This window comes from Myotis davidii, unplaced genomic scaffold (genome assembly GCF_000327345.1).
Source record: "Myotis davidii unplaced genomic scaffold, ASM32734v1 scaffold673, whole genome shotgun sequence".
Lineage (NCBI taxonomy): Eukaryota > Metazoa > Chordata > Mammalia > Chiroptera > Vespertilionidae > Myotis > Myotis davidii.
In genome coordinates, this window is record NW_006286677.1 from 352,162 (window position 1) to 379,025 (window position 26,864).

Here is a 26,864-nt window from a genome sequence, read left to right on the forward strand (position 1 = left end):
AGAAAGACTATGCAGACGTGGAAAGCCAGGCACCTGGAGCTGCCGTAGCTGGTGGCCCAGGGCCTCACCACGGAGCTGGCATTGGGGTGATGACTGGGTGAGGAGAAGCCAGCCTCGAGAAGTCAGCAGACGAGTCCGGGCCGGGCAGAGGGAATGGCAGTGCAAAGTCCCCTGGCAGTGAGTGACTAGGAGAGGCTCAGGCTGAGGGCCAGGCCAGGGCGAGGCAGGGGCCATGGGAAGCTGTTGGAGAGTTTTAAGCATCTGATTTTTATTCTAAAACAGTGTCTCTGCTGGCTACGGGGACACAGGGTTACAGAGGCAGAAGTGAAATTCCACTGGTGAGTAAAGGGTGGCACACACACTCTAACTTCTCTTTTCTCCTCATCCCTTCAAATGCCTTTGGAAAAGGCACTGCTCTTGGGCCCAGGAGGGGACCCAGTCTTCAGAAGACCCCCCTGAGACCATCCAGTCTTCCCACCTCAGCCTCGGCCACCCGCACCTGGGAGCTGCCCTGGATTCCTTGCTCTCCCTCCCCCTGCACAGCCAGCCCGTTAGCTCGGCCATCTGCCCTTACTCTGACCGCATCTCACCACCTCACCTCAGTCCTGGCCACTGCCCCGCTCACGGGGCTCCTGCCACGATCACCCCACTTCCACTCCTGCCCCTGCAACCCCAAGTCCGCTCAGCTGGAGTCGCTGAGGTGTGGAGAGGTGAAGTGACGGGCTCCACCGGGCAGGCGCAGCTGGTCAACAGTGGGCGGGCCCTCTAGCACGATGCAGCCCCCCTCACGGCTACAGGAAATGGAAGGCTGGAAGGCCACCAGCGTGTAAGGCTCAGCTCGGGTTTCCTTGGGAACAAAATAAAACTATCTTCCCGAAAGTTTATGAAGTAATGGGCATCTCAAGATAGAGTATTACCACCCCGCCCCCCTGCCCCGCCTTAACATGCATTTTCTTTAGATAAAAACCCAGCTTTACACACGGTGACAGGGCAACATGTAGGCAGGCTTTGGGGGGTTTTCTGGGTCACTTTCTCCTGCGTTGTCAGGAGAGCTTCGATGTGATGGGTTAGGGCTGAACTGATAACCAAAGAGAAACGGAAACCAAGAGAGAAGTGCTCCCAGCCCCTCCTTTCAGGCTAAGCTTAGGGCGGAGGAGACCGGCCTGCCCGGGTCCCTCTCAGGGCAGTGTGTGTGTGTGTGTGTGTGTGTGTGAGCACTCCTCTCCCCACTCCCATGCAGGATGTGAAGGCCACACTTCCAGTCCAGAGAGCAGGGCTTCAGCTCAGCAAGGCCACCAGCACACTGACCCTGCAAGTCACCACACACCCACGGCTCTGCTCCTCCATCGACAGGAAGTGCCCGCTCCACTGGTCCCCTAAGACCACGCTGAGGACAAACTAAAATAACGAAAGGACTCTAGGATCTCATTCATTCCAACTTGAGTTTGGAATTGGTAATATTTTAAACATGTCTTGTTTCCACAGCCAAAAATAAAAGTATGTGCCTCCAGAAGCTGTTACTTTGCAGACTTATGGCGGGCAGGGCAGTCTTCTCAGCAGGGTAGCCCCTCGGAAGGCAGAGTGCCTGGTAGCTAACTGTTCGCTCTGATTCCTTCCCGATGTTTTCTGTGCATTGACATAGGGGTGTGTGTGTGTGTGTGTGTGTGTGTGTGTGCGCGCGCATTTGCACATGCACAGCACACACAACTTTTATTTTACCCTGCAATAGGTAGCTTTTGCAAGTCTTTTGGGAAGACAGTCAATAGCTGGACAGTGTTGGAGGGGCTGCAGAGGGACTGTGATGCTGTGTTGTCCAAAACCAAATGTAAACACATGGTCCAGGGATGCTGAAGCAATGGGGCACATGCCAAGGAGACTTGATGACTAAAGAACCTCCTGTCTGTTTCTGGGCTCCTCCTCTTCCTTCTCCTCCTCCTCCTCCTCCTTTCCCACCTCCTCCTCCTCTTCCTCCTCCTTCTTCTTCAAAATATTTTTATTGATTTCAGAGAGGAAGGGAGAGGGGGGAGAGAGAGATAGAAACATGAACGATTAGAGAGAATCAATGATTGGCTGCTTCCGCACGCCTCCCATTGGGGATCGAGCCTGCAACCTGGGCATGTGCCCTTGACTGGAATTGAACCATCACTACTTGGTTCATAGGCTCTTGGCTCTTCTAATGGTTTAGGGGAGCAAGAACCAATTGAGCAGATCTGATGTAGAGTTCACAGATGAAATGGGCTCATTTCATCTGGCAGGTGTGGGAGGTGCCTGGGTTGAGATCTGCATCCCTGGTTGAGACCACTGTGTGGGACCCCATGGGTGGAGTCAGGAGATGGTGGATCATGGCAATTGCTTGGGGATGAGGGTCAAGAACATGGAATCTAGAATCAGATGTACCTAGTTTCCAGACCTTGGCTTGAATGACCTCTGGCAAGTTGTTTAACTTCTTCAAGTTTGTTCCTCCATCTGTAAAGTTCACATCATGTGGGCAGAGTTCAAGAGATTTATCTCAGTGCTGTGGCCGGTGCAATGCTGTGAGCACACTCCAGCGAACAGGCTTCCTTGGCACACCAGGAAGTGGCTACGCCAGCCTGAAGGATCTCCAAGAGCCACCTACTCTTAGCCCCGACCCTCACGCCCATTGGATAACATAGCAAGCGTGTCCCTGTTGCGTTGGCTGCTTACCCCTTTATATACGGCTGTACTTCCTCAATAACTTAGATCTGTGTCTCTGAACCTGGTCTCCGGAGTCATGCGTGCAAGCGCCCTAACGCGTTGGGCTCCGTCGTCCTCACACCTGAGGACCCCCTGTTCCAACATCACATTTTCAAAATTAGAAAGAATTCATGTGGAGTCCTTTTGCAAGAGCTTGACCGTGGGCACTCGGCCATTTTGCTGTAATAACACCATTGCATGGTCTTTGATTTTGGAAAGAGAAGGCTACCCAAAGCCTACCAGAGGAAGAGCACCCCAGGCTGTGACTGGAGCAAGAAGGGGGTCTTCTTACCTTTTCTTTCTTGTAGGTAGCATTGACTGGTGCTCAAGAAGTATTTAGTGAAAAGAATTGCATGACCAGGAGCAAGTTACTTAAACAGTGCTTCCTTTTCTACCTCCAGAGTCTGGATTCGGGGCTGAGTTGTAAATGAGATTTAGTTCGGGGAGCGCCTTATTCCCTCTCCCTATTCCTGAACAAAGCAGCCCCAATCCAGAACCATAGTGTGCTCTACGCAGACACTAAATTCTGTATATTTATTCAAGCTCATAGGAAGTTGCCGGGTGATACCTTGTGGTGGATATCTCCAGATGAAGCGAGTGCCTCTCTGGGTTACCTGCAGGAGTTGAGAAGATACACTTGTCCTGATTACCTTGCCACACCATGGATGGGATTTGAAAATTAGTTTGGGGCCGCCCACTCTGTATTCAATTGAACTGCACAGATTTAATTTCACTGGTGTTGAAAAGGAAAGAGAATAACAGGCATCAAAATAAAATCACGCCCTTTTGCCAAGACTCCCCACCCCACCTCACCCAGATTTACTGCCTTCTCTCGTCTCCAGGGACTAACACCCTTTACTAGGTTTTCTAAACGGAAAGGGGACGGCCATGCTTATCTCGGCGATTTCACTAGGTGCTGAGGAGAACAGCACAAAGTCCAGGTGGTAACCTTAGCTGCAGTGAGCTTGGGGTTGCTTAGTAATATCCAGTCTAAACTACGTTTACCATTGTTCCTGGGCTGCTCTATTTCTGATCCTTCACAGGGCCTTTTTCTGCCCCTTTTGCTGTCTCTTTGCTACTGCTCCTCAATGGTTTGCTTTGCAGTCCTGTCATTTCACAAAATCCTTCTATTCCTGGAAAAGGATGAGCAGAATTACACGGTGTGGCTGCTGCTTACCATTCAGGAAGTGCAGCGCGCACACACACAAGTTACCAATCATGCTTACCAGATGGTAAATGTATCTCATTGCATCAGAAAGTGAGCAGCAAACAATTTCACCACCAATGCAACATCTAAACTCACATCCATTTTCAACCTGACATCCTTAATGAGTTGGCCTGATGAAAATCAATCTTTTATCCCTCTGTTATTAAGTGTAACTTACAATAATGCAGACTTGAGACTTTAAAAATTGTCATTAAACAAATCTCACAACTTGCTATTTTTATACGCTTTGTATCTCTCTACATTTTTAACACCTCACGTTCTATATTCAGTACGGACTCACGGAAATGGCACATGGTAGGAAGAATAAAAATCTAGTGGCTAATGTTGGTGCTTTTATATAATTTTAACACCACTGCTAAAGTTTAAAGGTTACCTTTTGTTAGTTTATAAAGAAAAGTTTAAGATCCATTGTTCTCTCCTACTGGACTGTGTGATGAGGCAAGGGAAGCCCATGGAGTGGAGAAAGGTCCTGATGCTACAATGGCAGAGCCAGGGAGCCCTGGCTCCTGAGTCCCAAGTTTATTTTTTATTTTTTTAAAAAATGTATTTCTTTATTGATGTCAAAGAGGAAGGAAGAGGGATAGAAACATCACTGATGAGAGAGAATCATTGATTGGCTGCCTCCTGCACGCCTCCCACTGGGGATTGAGCCCGAAAACCAGGTATGTGCCCTTGGCTGGAATCGAACCTAGGACCCTTCAGTCCGAAGGCTGACACTCTATCCACTGAGCCAAACTGGCTAGGGCCTGAGTCCGAGTCTAGATCTCTGCCCACCCAATGGTCCCCAAAGAGCTCTGACTTTTGGCCTTAACTGATTATCAACAAGTTTCTGTGTACTTGAGTGACTAGCGGTTTATGGGCTGAATTGTGTCCCCCCCAAATCCATGTTGAAACCCCAACTCCTACGATCTCAGACTGTGACTATATTTAGAGACAGGACCTTTACGAGGTAATGAAGGTAAAATGAGGCCCCACTTCAGTATGACTGATGTCCTTCTAAGAAGAGTTTAGGACAAAGACAACATAGAGAGGACACAGGAAGACGGTGGCCATCTGCAACCCAAGGAAAGAGGCCTCGAAGAAACCAAACCTGCTGACACCTTGATTTTGGACTTTCAGCCTCCGGAACGGTGAGAAAATAAATTTCCGTGGCTTAAGCCACCCAGTCTGTGGTATGTTGTTATGGCAGCCCTAGCAAATACAGTGGGTCCAGACGGGAGGAATATACAGAACTTACATTATATTTTTCTCTATAATGGAGACAGTTATTAGTTAGGGTTCATTAGTTATAAACAACAGAAATCCAATCCGGCCAACTTAGCACACAGAGGAATGTGTCCTAAAGGGACAGTGTATCTCACGGAACCAGAGGAAATGCTGCCGACCTCTGAAATGCACTGGGCCCAGGGCCTGGAGCACGGCCAAGATTCCCTACTTTATCACTGTGTATCTGCAGTTATCCATTCCAACTCGGGATTCCTGGGGAAGAGACTCACTGGCCCACCCTGAGTGAGGGACTCACTCGGGTCTAACCGTCATGCCCAGAAGAGGCAGGTCACATAGCACACAGTGGCCGCCAGAGTCCCACAGATAAGAAGGCGTTCTCAGGAAAGGAGAGCTCAACAGACTGGAGTAAGTCCTCCGTGGCACGGAGGGTCTGTCCCCTCTCAAGGGCAATGGGGTGACAAATAAGTGGCGTTCGAGGTGCTACAGAAGAATGGCTAATACATTAACCGTTTAGCTACAAAGAGCAAAATCAAAGCAAGAACAGCCTGAGACCTCATCCAGACCAAGGACTACTTGCCCCCTCATGGCTGTTTCCCAGCTGAGGATGACAGAGAAGGAAGCGAGGCCAAGAATGTGGATTAGCAGCCTGTCAAAATCTGTGCATCCATCAGCTGGAGAAAGTTGATTGGTGATCAATTGGAATTCCATTATATAAATGCGTTCACAACAAAAAAACTAATGTGCATTGAAACATAACGTGAAGCCAGACTAGTCTATGATTTTGTATGTATTTGGGAGCCTAGATCACTTATTACTCTCTAAGAAGGGAGGGATTAAGTAATGCTTATTGTTCTGCAGGAGGCACAACTACAGAAAACATAGGAAGGGCCAACTTCCCAATAAATCTAATCAGATAGAAACAGTTATCAGCTGACCTAGCTTGGGAAGGGCATCCTCACAGCCAGCATGGCACCCTGGTTTTGATCGTGTTACTTGATCCTCTTCTTTCACCTGGTACCCGGGCCCTGCTTAGGCTCCATCTCCTCCATAACGCCTTTTTTGACTGACCACACAGTTCAGCTTTTTTTTTTTTCTTTCTCTGAAACTGATTCGTGGATATTGTGTACTCCCTATAGACTAACCCTCCTGGTTAAGGCCCATGTGATATTCTCATCCCCATATTGTCTTAAAGGGCCTGATATACCTTATAATGAGCATTTGTTGCCTGACTAGTTGCCACAGGCTGAACAGAAAATGATGGTCAGAAATCTGCTTGCTGGGATAAAATAATCTTAGAATAATCAGAGATGAAAGAGAAATATCCAGGTACATTCCTTTTAGGATAAAAACTTTATTTTACAATTTTATAAAGCAGCTTTACATTCAGCACAATCCATTTACTTTGTATAGAAACAAAATACCTTTCCATCTGCAAAAAATCAAGTTTTGCTGTATATAAAACTAACATGTGCACATTGTGCTTAAACTGCAAAGTCTGTACAGCTTTACAAAGGACTACCCTTCAGAAGGGCATCCAGTAAACACTTTATTGCATATTTAACACATGGTATATAACCCACATGTACGATGGAGGAAAAACAAGAAAAACAATTACAAGGAGGATGCGGAGAGCAGCTTTCAGCGGAAGTTTGTACAGCGACAAAGAAAAAGGACTGCCACATCTCGAGAGTTGTGCTTGTGTGTCATTTTTTTTGTATTTGCTCACATACACTGGATGGTTTTTGGATGAAGCCTTTATGTACAGTAACTGCTAAAGGGTCAAACTTGACCTTTATCTGAAACTTTTGACTGGTTTCAAAACTGAAGTGGCAATAGATTTAACTTAACATCAAAGCTAACTCAAGATAAGTGTAAACTAAAACCCATGATCTTGAAACCAAGAAAAATTTAAAGAAAAATAAAACTTCAAAACACCTTCCCCATTCTCTCTAAGCACAGAGTAAGTAAACATTTTTCATGATTAAAAACCCTAGAAAACTCCATAGGTGTTTAGGAACAAAAGTGCAATGGATGGTCTTGGGCAGTGTTCCTCCACGTATGCCCCCAGATCACCTGCATCAGAATCACCTGAATGCTTGTTAAAAATGCAGGTGACCATGGTTCACAGGCAGATTTACTGAATATCTGGAATCTGTATTTCAGTGGGTTCCCAGGTGGTTCTGAGACATCGTGAAGTTTGAGAACCAATAGTTTGTACTGATGGTGCTGCTACAGGTTCAACTCACCCTCTTAGAAAATTATGGGATCACAGAAAAATCCAGTTGCTGTTGCAATGTGGAAGGCAGTGTGAACCAACAGCAATGAAATAGCAATGCCATTTCTAGATCAAAATGCCTTTCCTTTTTCAGTGGAAAAGGACAGACACATTGTTAAGGCACTGATATTTGTCACAGAAGCAGTACCATACTGTTTTTGTTGATTCCCTTAATTTGAAGTACCAGTATGCAAACACAAGGCAGTCTGGACTGTTCTAATATAATAACAAATACAATGAAGTAAAAAGGGTTCCCGGATTGCAGAACGTTTATTTTTGAGCACTGAAATTAAAAATGAAGGCATCCAGATGTTCTTGTTGAGACATCTAATATAGAACTACAAAGGTCCAAAAGCTATGGGGAACCCAATAACCCACAACTGTTTTGTTGTGGGTAAAACAGAGTTGTGATGTGCATTTAATATAGGTCACCGATAAACTGCACTGTTTGTGGTGACCCCTGAAAGTGTGGGGTCTCATATTCCAATCTGTCTAAGTTATAGCACTGACTCAGTGTGCTGTCAGACATTAAACAAAAGACAGAAAAATCAGCCTCCTTTGGTTCTGACCTAATGCTTGAAGCCCGACAGCAGACACTGCCCAGGGTATGAGGGGTAAGAAACCTAAAGGCATATAAGGGTATAGTGAGCTATAAAAGCCAAATAAAGTCAGATTACATGTACAATAAATGCAGTAACATCACTACTATCCAAGAGCTTAAATAATTTAAAATTAAAATTGCAAAGGAAAAACAATGATGCGCAGTCAATGATTTCAAAAGTTGACCAAGAATGATCTAAGTAGGAAAAACCCCTTCAGTGATTCTTGTATGTAACATCTAATCTAGTATTTTTCCTTAAGGGGGAAAAAATCCTAAAGATGTGGACTCATTAGAATTACTAGCTCCTTTCCAAATTTAGGTTTATTTTTAAAATTTCCTAAATAATGACCCCAAAATGTCCCCCCAAATAGAAAAAACTCTTGTGTGTAGTCTGAATTGAAATAGAAAATTCTAGATAACAACAAAAGGAACCAATCACAATGGAGATTGGGGAGGGATAGTCTGATTATCAAACCTTTACTGATTGTAGATCAAGTTTCATAAAACATAATATTTTTGTAATTTCTTGTGCAGTCAACACGTTTCATTTTAGTTGTGCTTACATTACATAACTGTGAAGCCTGAACACCGACTGTGTTTTAATTTACACATCAAGAAAACCAGAAATTCAAAGTATTCTCCATATATAACAAATTGAACAAAAGCAACAAATGCTCATTTGCCCCCAAGAAGTTAATCTACAGAAAAAAAACACACACCATTTTAAAAAGTTGCACACAGTCCACTATTCAGGCTACAGGTAAATATTCACTGTATTACAGCACATTATTTTTTTTAAAGTCTGCTTTCAACATAAACATAAATAATCACATTTTAAAAGCACCCCATACTAAGTTTTCAGGTAAGTGACAGCCAGTTGGCCAGTAACAGCTACTTACCATTCATTTTCCCAAACTAAGAGGGACTGGGCTACCTGTGGAACTGTACAGGGTGATAAGCAAGGCAAGGTTACACATCTCTGTTCAGCCCCCTGACTAAACACTTTCCTGCTCTGAATGCCACCTACAGTTCTAACCACCCATCCCATGGAATGCTGTTATCTCAGGAGACTGGTTTTAAGGATCAGGTATCACTTTGATGTCATCCACAGAAACCTAGTCTCCGACCTTTCCACACGTGCCTCTGCGCTGCTGGCAAGGGCCCGTAGTTTCTGTGTACAGCAGAGACTGAAATAGGCTTTTGGTTGTGAGCTCTAGTTGTGCTTTGCCCTGCTGCCTTTAAGGTAGCTTTTCCACCTCTTGACGAATTCTTTGAAGATTGGGGACTCATCAATGGTGCTGAGGAGCTGCAGCTGATTGATGTGGGTGGTGTGATAGTCCCAGCGGGCCAGGTTGGGGGCGATGCCAAGCATGAAGTGCCGGAGGTCATAGATGGTTCCTGAGCCAGTGTCGTACAAGGGGAGCATGGCTTTCAGGGATTCCATGCCATGCTCATACAAGGACCTCGCTTCTTTCCCGAGTTTTTCTCCTGCAGTTTCTTTTAAGTCATACAGCCCAATTAAAGAATACATAAAGCCATTTAAAACAAAAGAGCTAGGTGTGGTTGGATACTCTTCATACCAGTCATGTTTATTCATAAACACAGCTTTAACTCCATGCTGCTCTGATAGAAACTTGTAAGGGGCTGTTGCCCTTAAAGCTGAATTGAGGAATATATGGTCTTTTGTTAACAGATAGGCCCTGACTAACGTAGAAATGGCTTGCCCTTGGGCCATGGCAGAGTACCAGCCTGGCTCTAAAGACTTGAACCCTTCCCCTAACTTCCGGGTTACCATGATTGGCCAGCCACCTTTCTCATCTTGGTTCCTTACCAGCCAGTCACTGGCAGCGAAGAATGCAGCCATGTGGGCTGTGGTAGAGATAGTAATGTTATCAAGGAATCCTTTCCCTTTTGCAATTAACCTGACCACCTTCTTGGGCATTATTTTGGTTGGCTTGACAGCTTTTGTGTTGGAGAGACCCACTCCTTTCCTGAGGTCAGTGACCAGGTCCCTGGTAACTGTGCTCCATGAAGTCCTGGGCCCAATGCCATAGTATATGTCTCTTTCTTTAAAAGCAATCAGCTGGGTATTGGAGACATAATGCACAGTGAAGAGCTGGTTCTTTTCTGTAGTCTCTAGAACCACGGACACACTTCCATTTGTCAAGAACTTGAGGTCAAATGAAATAATAAAATCTTTTGTGTTCCCCAGTTGCAAAGATACACCTTCACTGGTCTCTGCAGGGAATAAAATATACCAACAAAGACTGATTAGAATGCAACCTCTTTGTGTTTAAAAGTTAACTATAATTCATCCTTGACAACCACTGACCATACAAAATTAATGCTTCAATATTTTGTGTCAGATCATCATTATTATTGTTATTGTTTTTACTGAATTAACCACAAATGATAGAATTGGTGAGTCCATGATGGCTGTGAGCACCAGGCTAAAGCTTTTATCTTTTGGCCTGTGTGGTTAACATTAGGTGGTTACATAACGTAAGAGCAATGGCTAAGGTACTGTTGATCAAACTGCCTTTCAAATACCAGCCGATCAATAATCGGTGACTATTTCAGTATACCCATTCTGCAAAAAGAAAAAAAAACAGTCAAAAGCTAGCTGAACCCAGGTTGTCTAGTTTGGCTCTCAATTACTAATATCTCATTTGATATTAAAAATGATAGGTGTTTTCAGATATTTGCTGGAATTGTGAATAAAATTTCTGGTAATTAAGGAAGAATAAGATGATGTAGACAACAAAAAGTGAGGGAGACTGAGGGAGGTAGAGGGAGAAGCACAGGCTTTGGAGTTAAAACAAACAAACAAAAAAACCAGCCTTGTATAAACTCTTATTCTGTCACTTACTAGCTTTGAGATGTTCAATAAATACACCTCTTGGAGTCTCGGTTCCTTCACATGTTAAATAGAGATAATATTACTCTGCAAAGTAATTGTGAGGATTTAAAAAGTTAGTGGCTTGGCCCGCTGGTGCTGCTCAGTGGTTGAGCGTCAACCAATGGACCTGGAAGTCACAGTTCGAGTCCAGGTCAGGGCACATGCCTGGATTGAGGGTTTGATCCCGTGTGGGGTGTGCAGGAGGCAGCCATTTGATGATTCTTTCTCATCACTGATGTTTCTAAATCTCTCACCCTCTCCCTCCCTCTCTCTGAAATAAAAAAAATATATTAAAAAAAAGATACTGGCTTGGCCCATAGTAAAAAATGACAGTGATTACTATTATTATTTTGAAGCCACTGGCTTCAGAAGCTGATAAATAGTAAAAGCTATTTAATTTGGCATATTATCAAATAGGAAATTTCTCCTGCATATTTACAGTGCAATGATGGCTGGCTCCTAAAAAGATGACTTTCTGTGTACTGCTGGGCTAGAGCTACCAAGCAAAGGAACCGAGCACATTAAATCAGACAGCGGCAGCAGCAAGAACAAGAAAAACAACAACAGAAAATATTGTACAGATTTTATAATATTAAAGATACCAGTAAATGTAAATATCTTGATCTTCATAGAGCTTAAATATTCAAAACACATTCACATGTGTTATCTCATTTGATCCTTACAATAACCTACTGAGGCTGGCATTACTATCTACTGAGCAGGAATTACCATTTTAGAGATGAAGATATGAAGGCTTTGCAAGGTTAAAAGGTTTGCCTAAAACCAAATGCTAAGTAGTGGAGTAGGGACTAGAAACTAGGATTCTTGAACCCAAGTTCAAAGACTGTGAGAAAGAAATGATATTGGAAGTAGCATTCTCATGAGAATAATCAGTGAAAGAGTTATTTCTCATATATATATAGCCATAGAGTCAGATCTGCTGTGAGGAGTCCTTGAGGAAATCTTTAACTGGGAGCAAAAATTAGAAATGTGAGCTGATGACAGTGCATAATGTATACACTGTGATTAGTTCGGTGAGTATTAGCATGTTTAGTAGATCATTAACTCTCCCAAAAGTGGACTTTACCAGTGTGGATATATTTAATCCAAGGCTCTTAATTACTTCATTTGATGGACAATTATGGAAACTGAATTAAGAATGAGAACATCTTGATAGACTTATGCAGGCTTTGAGTGATATTTTTAAAAAGTGATTTCAAAAGTATACTTCTAATACAGTAAAAATCCATTTAATCGTTAAAATGTCAACATGCAATCTCTCTCTTACCTAGCATTTTTCTGCATCAATAGTAAAATGGAATCTGATGCTCAGATGCTCAGTATATCCCCGAACCACTACAGGATTCTGTTGACTTGTGAATTACTCAAGGTTAAATTATATTCAGCAAAGCAGACAATCTTGAGTGCTACTTATTTTTTTTTCATTCTTAGGGTAATGCCTCATTAATCAGACAGGAGTATTAACTATGACATACATTTTCACTAAAGTGGGTAACAATGGCCCATCTCTAGAAGTCCGAATGGGAGGAAGCTAACGAAGTACCCATTTTTCTCCCAGAATTATATTCTGATTTTCACTTTATATATAAAATTCCAATGAAATGATATGATTTAGTCAATCACCTTATGTCTCAATATAACAGATTACTTCAAAGAACTCAGCAATGGATGATGTCATGGGATGTAACCTTTTAAAAAAACCATTACTAACTTTCCTAAAACCTAACACCACCACACAGAGAAGTCACAATCTCTAATTTAAGTCAATCAACCAACAACCATAATCTTCACAACAATTTTATGAGATAATTTTTAATTTCATTTCATAGATGTACTGAGAAGGATCTGAATGGTAGAAAATGGAACTGACTATGGTGTGGCAACCATAGTGCTTTAAATCTAGTAATAGAAAATTTCCTAAATTGCTTGAAATCCATGACCCCTCCTCTCTGAGCAGTTATTCCGAGGAGTCTCTACAAGTGTCTATTTTTAGTACGTGTTTACATGTACTTGGGCAACAAAGAATAATAAACACTTAAGAGTAGTCTTAAATCAGTATTTTCACATAGTACACAAACTGTTATGACTTATTCATTTAATCAACAGGTTTACCATGTGGAATGAGAAGAGGCCTTACTCAGAATCTCCGGGACCACCGAAAGGTAAGGGTCAGGCAGAAGAAGAGAAGCTCACAAGAGGCCTGAGAAAGAATGCTATAGAGAGAGGAAAATGACACCATGGAAATGAAATAAAGAGAGTGCTTTGGGAAAGAAAAACTAATTTAATTTAATAGAGCAGGACAGGAATAGAGTTTTACTTCATTCCATCTTAAAATCAGGACTAGGAACAAAATATTATTCAGCAAATAAAACAAGAAAAAATATGCTACAGGTGCATGTAATAATTCTTACTGCTAGATGATTTTGTCCCCTTCAAGGCAAAAATATTCAAGGCCAAAAAATAAAAAATAAAAGGCCAACAGGATTCAAGCGTTGGTCCCCTAGAGCCTCATCTCATCTAGACCTATGCTTTTATGTACAAGTCCCAATTTCTCCTCAACAGTGATTCTGTGATTTATCTCCCATGAGGTCTATATCCTCTAAAAAGCCTCATCTCCTATACTACTGCCTTAATAAACAGACTCACCTCTGGGATTTCTTTCTCCTGCTCTGAGCAACAACCCCCATGTAACTCCCCTCACTCTCCCTCCAACTTTTGTATTGAGGGCAACACCAGGCACACCCAGGATATCAAAACAAGCTCTCCATCCCCGGCTAGCACACTCCCACCAACAGGGAGTTCCAACTGTGAGTAGCTTTTGTTCCACACACAGAGTTCTCTTTTTCACATGCTTAAAACCACATTAGGAAGTAGTTTTATCTCCAGCTACCGGCTGAAGAAAGAAGGGCTAAAGTGAGGGTTCCTCATTTCGTATGAGGGGACCTATCTTTGTATTATCCAGGGCATCCAAAAGTGGACCATGAAATCTATTGCTCTAAAAAGGATAGAGTTCAAAAGGTTGCTCTAGAAACCTTCCAGCACTTGAAGAGATCAAGATGAGGGCTGCTGTTTGCCACCCTAATCCACACAACATTTTGTAATTAGTGCAAAAATAAGCCCCTTTGGTGCACCCCAAACCAAATATCCTTTTGCTTTGTCCAAGCATTTCCTGCTGCAATAAATTACCTCTTAGGTATCACAAGGTAAATATCCTTAAACATTTCCACATACTTTCTCACCCAGCTAAGCCTGCTGTTTTACAATAAGAAAAGATGTTCTATGTACTGGAATATCACAGAATACCACAGGAGAAAAGAAGTCCTAGTCACAGAATAAAAACGAAAGGTCACCCATTATTTGTACTGCATTAAGCACTCATAAATCCATTACTTAAGGCCATCCAGAATGAGTAGATTTGTATTGTGGCTTTCAAGGTCTGTGAATTACACAGTCATCAATAAAGGACAAGGAGAGAATACAGAAGAGGGCTTATAACCTTTTCTCTTTCTATTTACTGACTGCAAGGTTGGTGGGAGGGAGGAATGAGTTCTATTTTTGACAACATTTCCCCATAGAGAAGTAAAGCCTGAGGTGCTAACTAAAATTATTTCATTGTCTTTTTAAGTAATGGAATCATTAATTCTCATCGATATTGATTAGTGGAGGAAAATGCATTACATCCTAATTAATGAGACTGTCTTAATAAAAGGGAAAATGTTGCATAAAGTTAATTTGATTTTGTAAGTGATTTTATTAATGAAATGGTTTTATATGAAATTTGAGACAATTTAGTACATTAACAAAATTCAATATGGGAAGCAGGCCTAGTTGGTAATGCTGTCTTATCTTGAAAAAATTTAATAGCTACTGGTAAAAATATGCAAAGGAAAGGCTGGTTCTTTCTATAAGGGAAAACTTCTACCTTAATGCAAAATAGTTTAAAAATTAAAGAATATTGTACTGAAATACACAAAAAAATCTTCATTCTTGTGGGACACAGATCCCTGGAAGGAGATGCACACCATGCAGTAACCTGGATCTAGGGCTTGGCTCTTCACCCAGAAAATATGCCTTCTATAACCTTGAATTTTTTAGCTGTTCCTTTTTAGGGATTTTACTTTAGTGACACCATTTGCTTCTTTATATATGCAACATGAAAGGTTTGCTAATGTGTGTTTTTTAAAAAATAATTTAAAGAGTATCAGATGCTATAAATCAAGATAAAATTAGCAGTCACACAATACATCACTTACCTGGAGCAATGAACTGTTTAACATTGGTGAATCTAGACTTATCAGCCACACTAGCCACAAAGCAGCCCTTTGGCACGGTCCAGTCATTGGGCTTGTTGGCTTTGTCTCTATCTTCTGCTGTTTCATATACTTCTATATGAGGAGGTTTCTCAGTTAGATTCTTGCTATAATGACTTAACCCATACTGTGCAATTTGGATCGGGTAGAAATAGCCTTGAGGTCCCCATTGTGTAGATAAAGGTACACCTATAACATAGAGAAACAAAATAATCATGTCCATACATTTATAAGTTTGTTTGAACACCACTCTTCACTGTTTTACTTCTGGGGATATAAAGTTATCAGCAAAATTTGAGCTTCCTCATATAGTTTTCATACTTACTGAAAAATAGTACCCAAATTAACCAGATAGGAAAAACAAAATTAAACATTCATTTACTTGCATTCATTATTTGTTGACAGGCAGCAATATAATGCTGTAGATTATCTTTTAAACTGACTTTTTATGAGTGGTACTTCTGCTCATAACTATAGATGTTATGTTTTATAATCCTGCTTCAAACATTCAAGTTTTGCACAATTTAAGTACATGTAGATAATGTTATCATAGTTTTATTCTAGAGTGTCAATCCTGAAATTTTCTTAAACGTTTATACTTAACAATCAAGTTAATTACGTACTCATCTCTCCTCCAATATCAAGATGTGGTCTCATAAGTATATAATCTGATGGTTAAAGCATTTACTTAAGAACCCAGTTAAGATTAGGCAACTTAAAAGTATAAACAAGCTTGCGAAGCTTTTTCATATCTTTCATGTCAAAAGGTAATTCTTGAGAACTAGGAGTATTTTTAAAAACGAATTAAAGTGGTATGTTTAAACAGATTCTTGAAATAATTCATTAATAGATTATCCTCTTGTAAAGTTCTAAGGAAAAGTTATACATGCTTGGTGTCCGTACTTTATTTATTTTAGTAATTCCCTACATGGGAAATACAATCACACCACATTGCACAGACTATTTATTGTTGCATGGGGTATGTGTTGAGACATAAAGTCCTATCTGTATGTAGTTCTAGTCCTAGCAGAAACTGGGAGCCTATAAAATTGTATGTGCTCTGATATAGTTTCAACACAGTTTAAGAAACTAGGGGCCACAGAGGTGAAGAAACCTAGGCTACAAGTAAGCTTTTTAACTTCTGAATTCCTTCTCCAAGGGGACATTTTTTTCTTCTAAAATTCAAACAGAATTATTTTCATTTCATAAAAGGAAAGCTTATACAGTCTTATTAAAGATGGTTGATAACCATAATATACAACCGCCATGAAAACTGATAGACTGATCAATGGAATAGTAGGCCAGAGACATACTCTGGTATTCAAAATACTTTAGTATAATGATAAAGCTAGCATCATGAATCAGTGAGGAAAAGAGGAGATTACTTAATACATGTTAGGAAAAAAGTCTAAAAACAGACCTTACCTTTTACCATTGACCAAAACGTTAACCAACTTAGCTGGATTAAAAAAGTTAAATGTAAAAAAACAAAAACCATAAAACTATTAGAGAAAATACAGAGGAACAGCTGATTATGGTGTGGCAAATGACTTTCTAAGCATAAAAGGAAAAGGTTAAAAAAAATCCCTAAGTTTAGTAAATAGAACTGAAAATTTCTAAAGTTAATAAATCATAAGTAAATGAAAAGTCAAATTCAATTTCGCTTTCTGATCAATCCTAGGTTTGAAATACAAATTCAAACTGGACACCAATATAATTATAAGGAATCCCCATTGCTCCAAATTTGAAAGACAATATGTAATAGACTATAGGAGTTCAGAATAAGTTCAGAGAACATGGTATCTATGGATTGTCTAGTTATGAGGACTTTAAACCTCCACCCAGAGATGATGCCTGGCTAATCCTAATATATAAAAAGCCAGGGGCTGTCACGACCGAAACAACCAGATGGATGACCAAACAGCAGGCTGTGTAGAGCGACCAGGCCGGCAGGGAGGTTAGTGAGGGACGACCAGGCTGGCAGGGGGGCGGGGCAGTTAGGGGCGATCAGGCAGGCAGGCAGGTGAGCAGTTAGGAGCCAGAGGTCCCAGATTGTGAGAGGGATCCTGGATTGGAGAAGGTGCAGGCTAGGCTGAGGGGACCCCACCCCCTGTGCACGAATTTCATGCACTGGGCCTCTAGTCTGGTAATAAGACTGTAACTGGGAAATTGATGGCTCCACTGAATGGCCTCTGTTTCTTTCCCATCTCCTCTTATAGGAAAATTAACTATATTTTAACACAAAATTTCTGAAGATCCCGTGCCTTGGCCTTGCTGGTGAGAATTTTTGATTCTGAGGCAGATTGATGGAGTAATCCTATTTGATCAGGTATGATCTTATTGTAGCTCACACCATCTAGAAGGTTGCCCTAGGTTGAGAATAAATTGTTCTTCCGTGCTAAGTCAGAGTGATGAAAGGTCTCTTGATGGTAAATTATGTATGTACTTGCTATATAATTAATACCTACAGCATCTTATTCCCCAACACAATTAGGATAGAAAAATGCAGTGGAGCAGAGATACCAACCTTCTACCCCACTTATGCACTTGACTCTGTCTCGGACTTCCACGTTGTAGCCTTCAAAGGACATAAACACACCATCAGGGTGATAAGGAGCTCTTTGTGCATAGACTTTGGAATAGCTATGAGAGAATTCAAACCTGTCATAGCCATCATACTGAACTACCTTTCCATAAACATCAAAATATTTCTCTATCCAACTGAATGGAAGAAAGATTTCATTCCCCTCTCGTCTCCCTTTAATTGTGTGGTCGTCATTTATGAGACAGTCAATTTCTTCATATTTGAGTCCTAACACCTTGCTTCCCCCATTGCTATTGAAGCCCCCAGCGACAGGGGGTGCTTTCTGCTGTTCCTGAAGAAATGCCTCCTCGGACTGTTTGGCCAGATGGTTCACATAGTTGTTACTCTCAGATGCTGCTGCTCTTTTTTCTAATCCATCCACTCTGAAGCCACTACCCAGGTGCCGTGGAAACTGGATGGCTTTGTCGCTGGAACACTTATTCCACAAAAGTACTGTGACCAAAGTGAAGAGTGCGCAGATGATAATCAAAGTCTTATAGTTGACCCGAGCTGCCAAGCAACGCATATTCAGACCATACCTATGGAATCAAGAAGAAAAATTCATGCAAAAATGTATTACTACTGATATTTCACAAGATAAGGCTTTATTTTTTATGCTGAATTACCACATTAAGGAAATTTTATTAATTGCATGTAATCTAATCAGATTTAAAGTTACAAACTCAAAGTTTCTGGCATGATAAAGAAAAGGCAAGAGGTGCTTTCCCCTTAAAATGCTCACTTGGCACGAGCCTCTAAAGCAGAGATGCTCAAACTTTCTGTTCGTAGCTCCATTTGTATCACAGTAATTTTTTCACAGAGCCTATAGGCCCAAAGAAATATCTAATAGTTCCATTTATTAAGTAGTTGGGCCCAAACAACTTAATACATATTTTTGTCTCAACATCTTAGTAGCTGTTTAAACACGTAACAGGTCTTATTAAGGTAAATGCCAACATCCATGAGGCCAAATCCAACAGTGAATTTTTAGTGCTCATCCTACTTGACCTCTTCACAGTATAAAACACTCAATGATTCCTTGGCTTCTAGGGCACCATTCTGTCTTGGTTCTCCTTATACCCCAGTGGCTGCTCATCCTCAGTCATCTTCAATCATTCCTTCTCATCACCCTGAAACTAAAATGTTGGGAGTGACATAGGGTCCCAGTCCTCAAACATCTTCTTTATCTGTACTCACTTCTAGGAGATCTCACCCTATCCCATAGCTTTAAATACAATTCATATACTCCCAAAATTCTATCTCCAGGCCAGTCCTTCAGAACTGCAGACATATATATAAGTTCCAATCCAACAACTGACATCTTTACTTGGAGGTCAAATAGACTTCTGAAATATAACACCCAAAACCTAACTTCTAATCTGTTCCTCATTTCTTACTGTTCAGACCAGAAATCTTGACTTCTTTGTTGCTCACCCCATATCCAATCAGTCAGGAAATCCTATTGGCTCTACCTTCAAATTATGCCCAGAATCTGACCTCTTTTCTGTTACTACTATTACCACCAAATCAGAGCCACTGTAACTGTTCATGTGGAATACAACAATGATGTCCAAACTGGTCTCTGTGCCTCTAAACTTGCTCTACTATTCTACCCCCAAGTCTATTTTCAACACAGCGGTCAGAATGATGCTTTTGAATATAAGCCAGATCATGTCATTCCAGTCATGATGGGAGAAGAATTTGATGCTGTTAGTCCTGCTGGCCATATAGTGTACCAGCCAGTTGTGTTTATATGTAAGCGGTCCCAGGTTGCCTATTGCTGGGGTCATTGAGAAATATGAAAAATTATGAGTTATTTATGTGCAATATATGGAATATTTCAGTCTGCTGAGAGTAAAGGGAATGGTCTCATTGCTGTTTGCTCTGGTAGCTCTGTCATTTATTCTGTGGTATAAATCCATAACTATTTGTTTTATTGTTTGCAATCCTCCTTCCCTTTTTCCTCTCAATAAACTCTTTTGGCACCAATGAGATTAAAAAAAAAACAAAAAGCCCAAAATGAAAATGTTTAATGAAAAAATACGCAATGAATTTCTGTTTTACAAGAAGGTTGATGGTGAATGTGCAATCCATTTACTTCTTTTAATTCCAAGAAAGTTAACTTTGAGTCCTTGCCTGTCTGAAAACAACTTTATTCTGCTCTCACTTTTCATGAATAGTTTGGCAGGATATAGAATCCCTGGTTGCACTGTACTGTATTTTCTTTCCAAATGTTGTACGCAATATTTTACTGTCTTAAAGCATTAAAGGTTACTGATGAGAGATTTGATTTCAGACTGATACTTGTCACTTTGTACATGACTTTTCTCTGGATCTTTTATCCTAGGAATTGTGCAGGTTCATGTGTTACAGTATTATGTCTGTATCTCTATTTCAATACTTGATGTGTCCTTTCAATCTGAAAACTGGTGTCCTCTTATTCTTGTTTAATCAATGTATCTTCTTGTAGCTTTGAGTATATTAGTTTCTCTTTTATAAAGTTATCTCTGGTTACCTCTATTTTCTCCAGTGGCATTTTTCTGACTATTTTAGTCTCTCTTTCATGCCATTAGTTTTCCTCACATGCCTGGTGATCTCTGGTTACTCATTCATATTTGGGCCTAAATGACTCATTAGCCAACATAAATTTTCTGTTACTGTCAAGATGGTCTGGGTTTTTTTGTTTTGTTTTTGGCGAAATGGCTCTCCTGAGGGGGCCTCTGTGTGGGCTAGGTATACAGTGTTCCTTTAGGATGTGTAGGTGGGGAGCCAGCAGGCCCTGTAAATGCCAGAATAAAGATGGCTTTTTCTTTTGTTCTGGGGACATAACTTGTACTCAAGAAGCCTTAGTACAATTTCTCTAAAAAAAGATCTGTCCGGTGCTTTGCCTGGGTTCATGCCAGCTATCTGTAGTCCAAGAGAGAGGTATGGGAGGTGAGATGAGGGATATACTTGTGCCTTCTTATACTCGAAAAGAGATCCAGAAATCTGTTCAATTATTACTCTTGGGGAGTCTTCCTATTTATTGTAATTGGCTTCTTCACTTCTTTTTTTTTAAATATATTTTATTGATTTTTTACAGAGAGGAAGAGAGAGAGATAGAGAGTTAGAAACATTGATGAGAGAGAAACATCGATCAGCTGCCTCCTGCACATCCCCCATTGGGGAAGTGCCAGCAACCCAGGTACATGCCCTTGGCCGGGATCGAACCTGGGACCTTTCAGTCTGCAGGCCGATGCTCTATCCACTGAGCCAAACCGGCTTCGGCTCTTCACTTCTTATTTCTACACATTTTATTTCATCAGAGCATCAGGAGGAAAAGAAGGCAAAGATATGGCTTTAATCTTGGAAATCATACAGATTTTAAGAGCTAGAATTCAATAACATTTTATCATCTGCATTATTAGTATGAAAAAATGTGTTGAATACTAAAAAAAACCAAAACACAAAGAAGAAAATACTGTGTGGCATAAGCAAACCTTCAGAAGTAATATATTTATACATTGAGAATTTCCTTATATTGTGGTACAGATAAACTGATAATAAATGGTGTTTATTTCAGAAAAAGGTCCTTTATTAAAAACATTTACCTGCCAAAATTTGAATCATTTGTCAGCTATACCTAAAACGTAGACCAATTAAAATAGAAATATAAAGCTTTTTAAAAAAAATATATTTTATTGATTTTTTACAGAGAGGAAGGGAGACTGATAGAAGTTAGAAACATCGATGAGAGAGAAACATCGATCAGCTGCCTCCTGCACGTCCCCTACTAGGGATGTGCCCGGAACCAAGGTACATGCCCTTGACTGGAATCGAACCTGGGACTTTTCAGTCTGCAGGCCGACGCTCTATCCACTGAGCCAAACCGGTTTCGGCAGAAATATAAAGCTTTTTGTTGCATCTTTGAGAAGTGCCCATTCTCCACAACTCCGGTGAGAGTAGGCTACCATTATGATGAGGCACATGAGGGAAAAGTAAAGAAAAATCGAAGTTAAAAACCTTCAATAACCTTTATGCCCAGATTTTATCTGATACCATTCCTCAATCAAAGCAATCAGGGCTTCTTAGAGAAATGGATGATTCCAGGTCTGGGGCCTTGCCATAATAGAAAAATTTTCAAATATCAATGGAATCATAATCCAGAAATCAAAAGAAGTAGAAGAGGTCAAATAAAAGATGATTAGAAATACATTGATAATTACTGAGGTTGAAAGATACCTTGGAGGTTCACTGTATTTTTCTCTATAGTTTTATGTTTAAATGTTTCCATAATTTAGAAAACTAGTATCATAGCAAAAAGATACAGGACAGGAATGAGCCTGAAAGGTCCCCTTCCCCACTAGTCAGAGTTGTGAGAATTAAGATGACCAAACCAACAGCCTCATATGTTAAAAAACCCTATTTTATAGAAAAATTGTGGCTAATAAAGTAGAAAAAAATTTTAAATAAAAAATTATGGGCTCCCTCATTAAATTACTAATTTAGGCAAATATGAGAGTAAGGTATATGTTTGATAGGGACATAGAGATTCATACTGTGGGAAGTAACTCCAAATGTATTGTTTTCTAGTTACAAAGAGAAAGATGAAATGCTACAGTGAAGGATCAAATGGTCATTACCCTAATTCAGCGGTCAAATTCAGTCTCATTAATGGTGACTCATCTAGATACTGTGTTTCTTTTTAAAAAAAACTGTTTTTATTGCGGTGACATTGGTTAATAAAAGTATACATGTTTCAGGTATACAATTCTACAAAACATCTGTATATTGCATTGTGTGTTCTCCTCCCATCACCATTTATCCCCCTCTCCCCACTTCTACCTCCCTCCACCCCCATTTCCTCTGGCAATCATCATACTGTTGTCTGTGTCCATGAATCTCCCTTTTTTTTCTTTGCTTAGTACCCTCACCTATCTCACTCAGCCCTCACTCCCCCTGACAGCTTTTAGTCTGTTCTCTGCAGATACAGTGTCACTTGATGAGTTAAAATAAGAAGTACATAACCTATCACATAGCCCAACCAAAAATGTTTAACTTAAATCTCCCGGGCCTTAAGATTTAACTTCTAGTTAATAGGAAATACAAGGTATAGAGGAACAAGTTAAGTATGGGAGCAACCAGATACATTTAGAAGGTAAAACATCCTGCAGGAGAGCTAGCCCTGTCTCCTCAATAAGTTTAGTGGCATACAAAGAAAAAGGGGACTAGATTCAATGAGAGAGAGAGAGAGAGAGAGAGAGAGAGAGAGAGAGAGAGAGAGAGAGAGAGAGAGAGAAGGCATATAACAACCAGATGTGAAAATTAGTCCTACACCAGGAAATTTGACTATGGACTTGATAAGAAGGAAAGATGGAAGGACATATGGAGAGTTACTGTTAAATTTAAAAAAGAAGGTTATAAAACAGAAATATAGTATGATCTCACTTTAGTAAAAGCATATTTTCTAATTTTCATGATTGTATTTGTTGTTTTTAACTGTATAAATTGAAAATTAAAAAGGTCAAAGAAATATTGTTAAAATGTTGAAAGAAAGAAGTATAAATTTTAAGTTAAAAATGTGTATAAGTATTTAGCTTTCAAAACAGGCACTGACATTTTTGGAGAAGAGGGAGAGATTGGTGAGATAGTAGGAGGATGGAGACAAAGAAAACCCTGATATTGGCATGCGGTATTAACTACCAAATCAGGCTTATCTAAAGGTAAATGTGAACATTTTATTATAATGTTGCTCAAATTGTAGAAAACTGACCATAGAAACTTTCAAATTTCAAAAAGCAGCCTGCATTGACATTTTGCTAAATATAAATGATAGTAAATTTAAGAGCTAAAATGAGGGTTTTCTGCTGAGTGGTGACAAGCTTCCTACTTAACTTAAAAGCCTTTGCCACATTTATGAACTAGATTAACCTTTCAAGTTACAAAAAAAGTTAAAAAAAACCATAAATAAAAAACTTTGAAAACTCATCTATTGCTGACCCTAAAGATTTATTTTATTAGAAACATAATGCAATAAAATCTGATTTTAGTAACTGTGGAGATCTAAAACAGAAAATAACATTCAGTAAGATCATAAAGAAACTGGAAAAACTTTACAGAAATAGATAAAAATTAGGGAAAACAAAATATAACTTAGTTTTTCTTTGTTAGAACAAATTGTTCTCTTCTAAAACGATCTGCAATTCAAAAAACTCTTCTGTGATAATTTACTTTTCAAATTCATGTTCTTAACAGAATATTTTAATAACCACTAGAGTAATTCAATAAACATTAAAACTGTGAATATCACCATGAGTTTTTAAAATATGAAGGTCATATTTAAGAACAACCTTAAGATAAATTTGTACAAGATTTCATTGAAAGAAATCATTGGCTTTTTCTTTCCTCTGAATAATGAAGACCGAAGCTTGCTTGCTCATTCTTTAATTATTTATATATCTAACAATTTACATTTGTTATAATTCTTTTTGGTACCAAGTAAATAAAGGAATAGGAGTTGCTCAATAGATAATCAAACTGACTATGTATATAGAAAATGTTATGAGACAAAAACTGTAAAAAAGGTTACATAAATTTGGTATGAAACATAAAGGAGGAAGCCTGTTACTGTCCCTTAACTTTGTAAAGTGTTGAGGAAAGCTTCAAGGTGGAATGAGTAGAAGGTTGACAAACAAGTATTTGCACTTGCTATTCCTTCTGCCTGGTACTGTTTCCCCAAATATCCAGTAGCTTGCTCCCTTACTTTTTCAGGTCCCTGCTTAAGGGGCAACATGTCAAAGAGACCATTTCTGACCACCCTACCTAAAATAGTTCTCACCCCGTCATTCTCCAGCTTTATTTTCCTTCTTAGCATTTATCACCACTTGATACTATATATACATACTTAGATTATTAGCCCTCTCCAATCTAGAATTTAAATCCCACAAGGACTAGGATTTTGTTTCTCCTGGATCCCCAGCGGCTAGAAATGTGCCTGGTTCACAGGAGGCATTCAATATAGATTTGGTGAATGAACGAACAATGTTAAGTATGCAATTTTAAAAATAACAGACATTTAAAATAGATAACTTTGTTTTCTTTCCCATATTTGGGTATTCTGAAATCATAATCCAAATAAAAATGAATATAATGGATACAATGGAATATGGATTGTGACGCTGTATACTGGCCAATTCTTTAAAACAGATTTACAATTTAATTACTGCTCTTAGTAATGTTCCATCTGTTTACCGTTTGATAGACCAAGATTTAAATTACACAAATGGTTAAGCATTCTGTGATAGCTCTAACTCAAAGGAGAACTGCCTAATATTTCTGGTGGTCAGGCCTCTTCCAATAATGTAAACAAGCAGTATTCTCTGGCAATTACAATAAAGGACAGACTGAGAAGGGAATTTTGCTAGTCCTCATTTTTTAGAATAACAAAAGTTAAAGTAATCTTTGATACAAGTGGCCTATAATGCATCAAATAAGATTATATTTCTAGGTACACATCCCAAAGAAATTGAATAGGGAGTATATGGTAAATTATATTATTTACATTTCAGAAATGAAGAGGCTAAGGTATAATAGTCCACAATAGCTTCACTAAAGAAGAGGACAGGAACAAAGCCAAAATAAATGAGAATTTAAACCTGATTAAAAATTGTATTTCTCCTAATTTATAGATGATAAAACTGAGGCTATGTGATGTTAAGTAATTTACCCTAGGTCACAAGATTGCTTGATAGTTCACTTGAGATTTGAATTCAAGTTTGTTTGATTCCAAACCTTGTGTTCTAACCGACATGTCATAGGGTATCTTTGAGCAGATATATATTGTATTTCTGACGCTGAATACTACCTTCCCTAAGGAGATATTTGAATTTATAACAGGTTACCAGTTGTGAATTGAACTCAAACATTTACAGGTCTTATTCCAGACAAAGTTGAATTCTGACCTTGAATTAATAGCTTGCAAAGTAAAATATGATTTTAGGAAAAGTTATCTAGTATTCTAAAAATTTATTAGTATTTTTGAATTATCTTCAAATTCAACAGTGTAATTGCATGCCATATTAATATAAGAAAACAGTAGAAATGACTCATAATTATGAATATTTAAGTATATACAGTCCAATAAAGCTACCCGGTCTCTAGGTAGATTAGAATAATTAAGCCCTTGAAAATAGGATCCCACTGGCCCCACGAATCCAGCAATAACTTACAAATGCATAACAAAGCTTCATTTCTGCTGATTATTATCATGATGCTCTGGGGTGGCTTGTTAAAACAAAACCTTTCTCTAGAGACAGAAATGGAGCATAATAACAGTTTCATCAGTCCATGTTAATTTGAGGCTTTGAAAATAATGTGTTAGTGTTCTAAAAATCCCAAGGTGGCAGTATATGTCAGAGTAATTAGCATTTGTATAAAAAGGGAGGCTGTAAAAAGTATAAATCTTATGGTAAAAATATTTTTATTTCATGATTGTCTTTTAATTAGGCAGGGGCAAAAAACAACAACAAAAAAACCACAAAAAACACACCCCAAAAAACCAAAAACAAAACCCCCCACAAAACTACAACCCAGGTTAGTGTAATTTCTGGCAAGAATGTAAAATATTGGATATAGACTGCCCGTAATTACCCTCAGAATGAAAATTATCTGTGGCATCAAAGCTCAAGTTTTGCTTATCTGCTCAGTTACTCAAAACAAATCTGCTTTGAAACAACTTAACTCAATAGTTTAGCTTTCTCTGCTATTCTCATATCCATTGCCACGAAAGGAAAAAGCAAACAAAACAAAAATGAAAAACTTCAAACTATAGAAATAAAGGAGACCCATCTAATAGAGAATGTTAACGGTATAGAAGCTGGGAAAGGTACACTGTGGTACTGTGCTGTATTTGCAAGGAGAGCTGAGACCACCTGCTGTTTTCTATTACTCGAGTGTGGAAGCTAACTTTCTTTTTTCTCCCCAATTAAAAAGAAAATTGTGGTAAAATACACATAACATAAAATAT

The 26,864-nt window shown here is 39.5% G+C and overlaps 1 protein-coding gene across 1 annotated transcript in view; it reads right to left on the reverse strand.

The window, feature by feature from the left end:
• Positions 1-6,497: 6,497 nt before the first annotated feature.
• GLCE (glucuronic acid epimerase) overlaps positions 6,498-26,864 on the reverse strand; it is a 55,063-nt gene continuing 34,696 nt past the window's right edge. The window contains exons 2-4 of the mRNA XM_006758385.2: positions 17,804-18,399; positions 15,220-15,465; positions 6,498-10,284 (exon numbers count right to left, since the gene is read on the reverse strand). Coding sequence (XP_006758448.1) covers positions 9,260-10,284; positions 15,220-15,465; positions 17,804-18,386 — 1,854 coding nt within the window. The 5' untranslated portion in view covers positions 18,387-18,399 and the 3' untranslated portion in view covers positions 6,498-9,259. The remainder of the gene's footprint in view (positions 10,285-15,219; positions 15,466-17,803; positions 18,400-26,864) is intronic.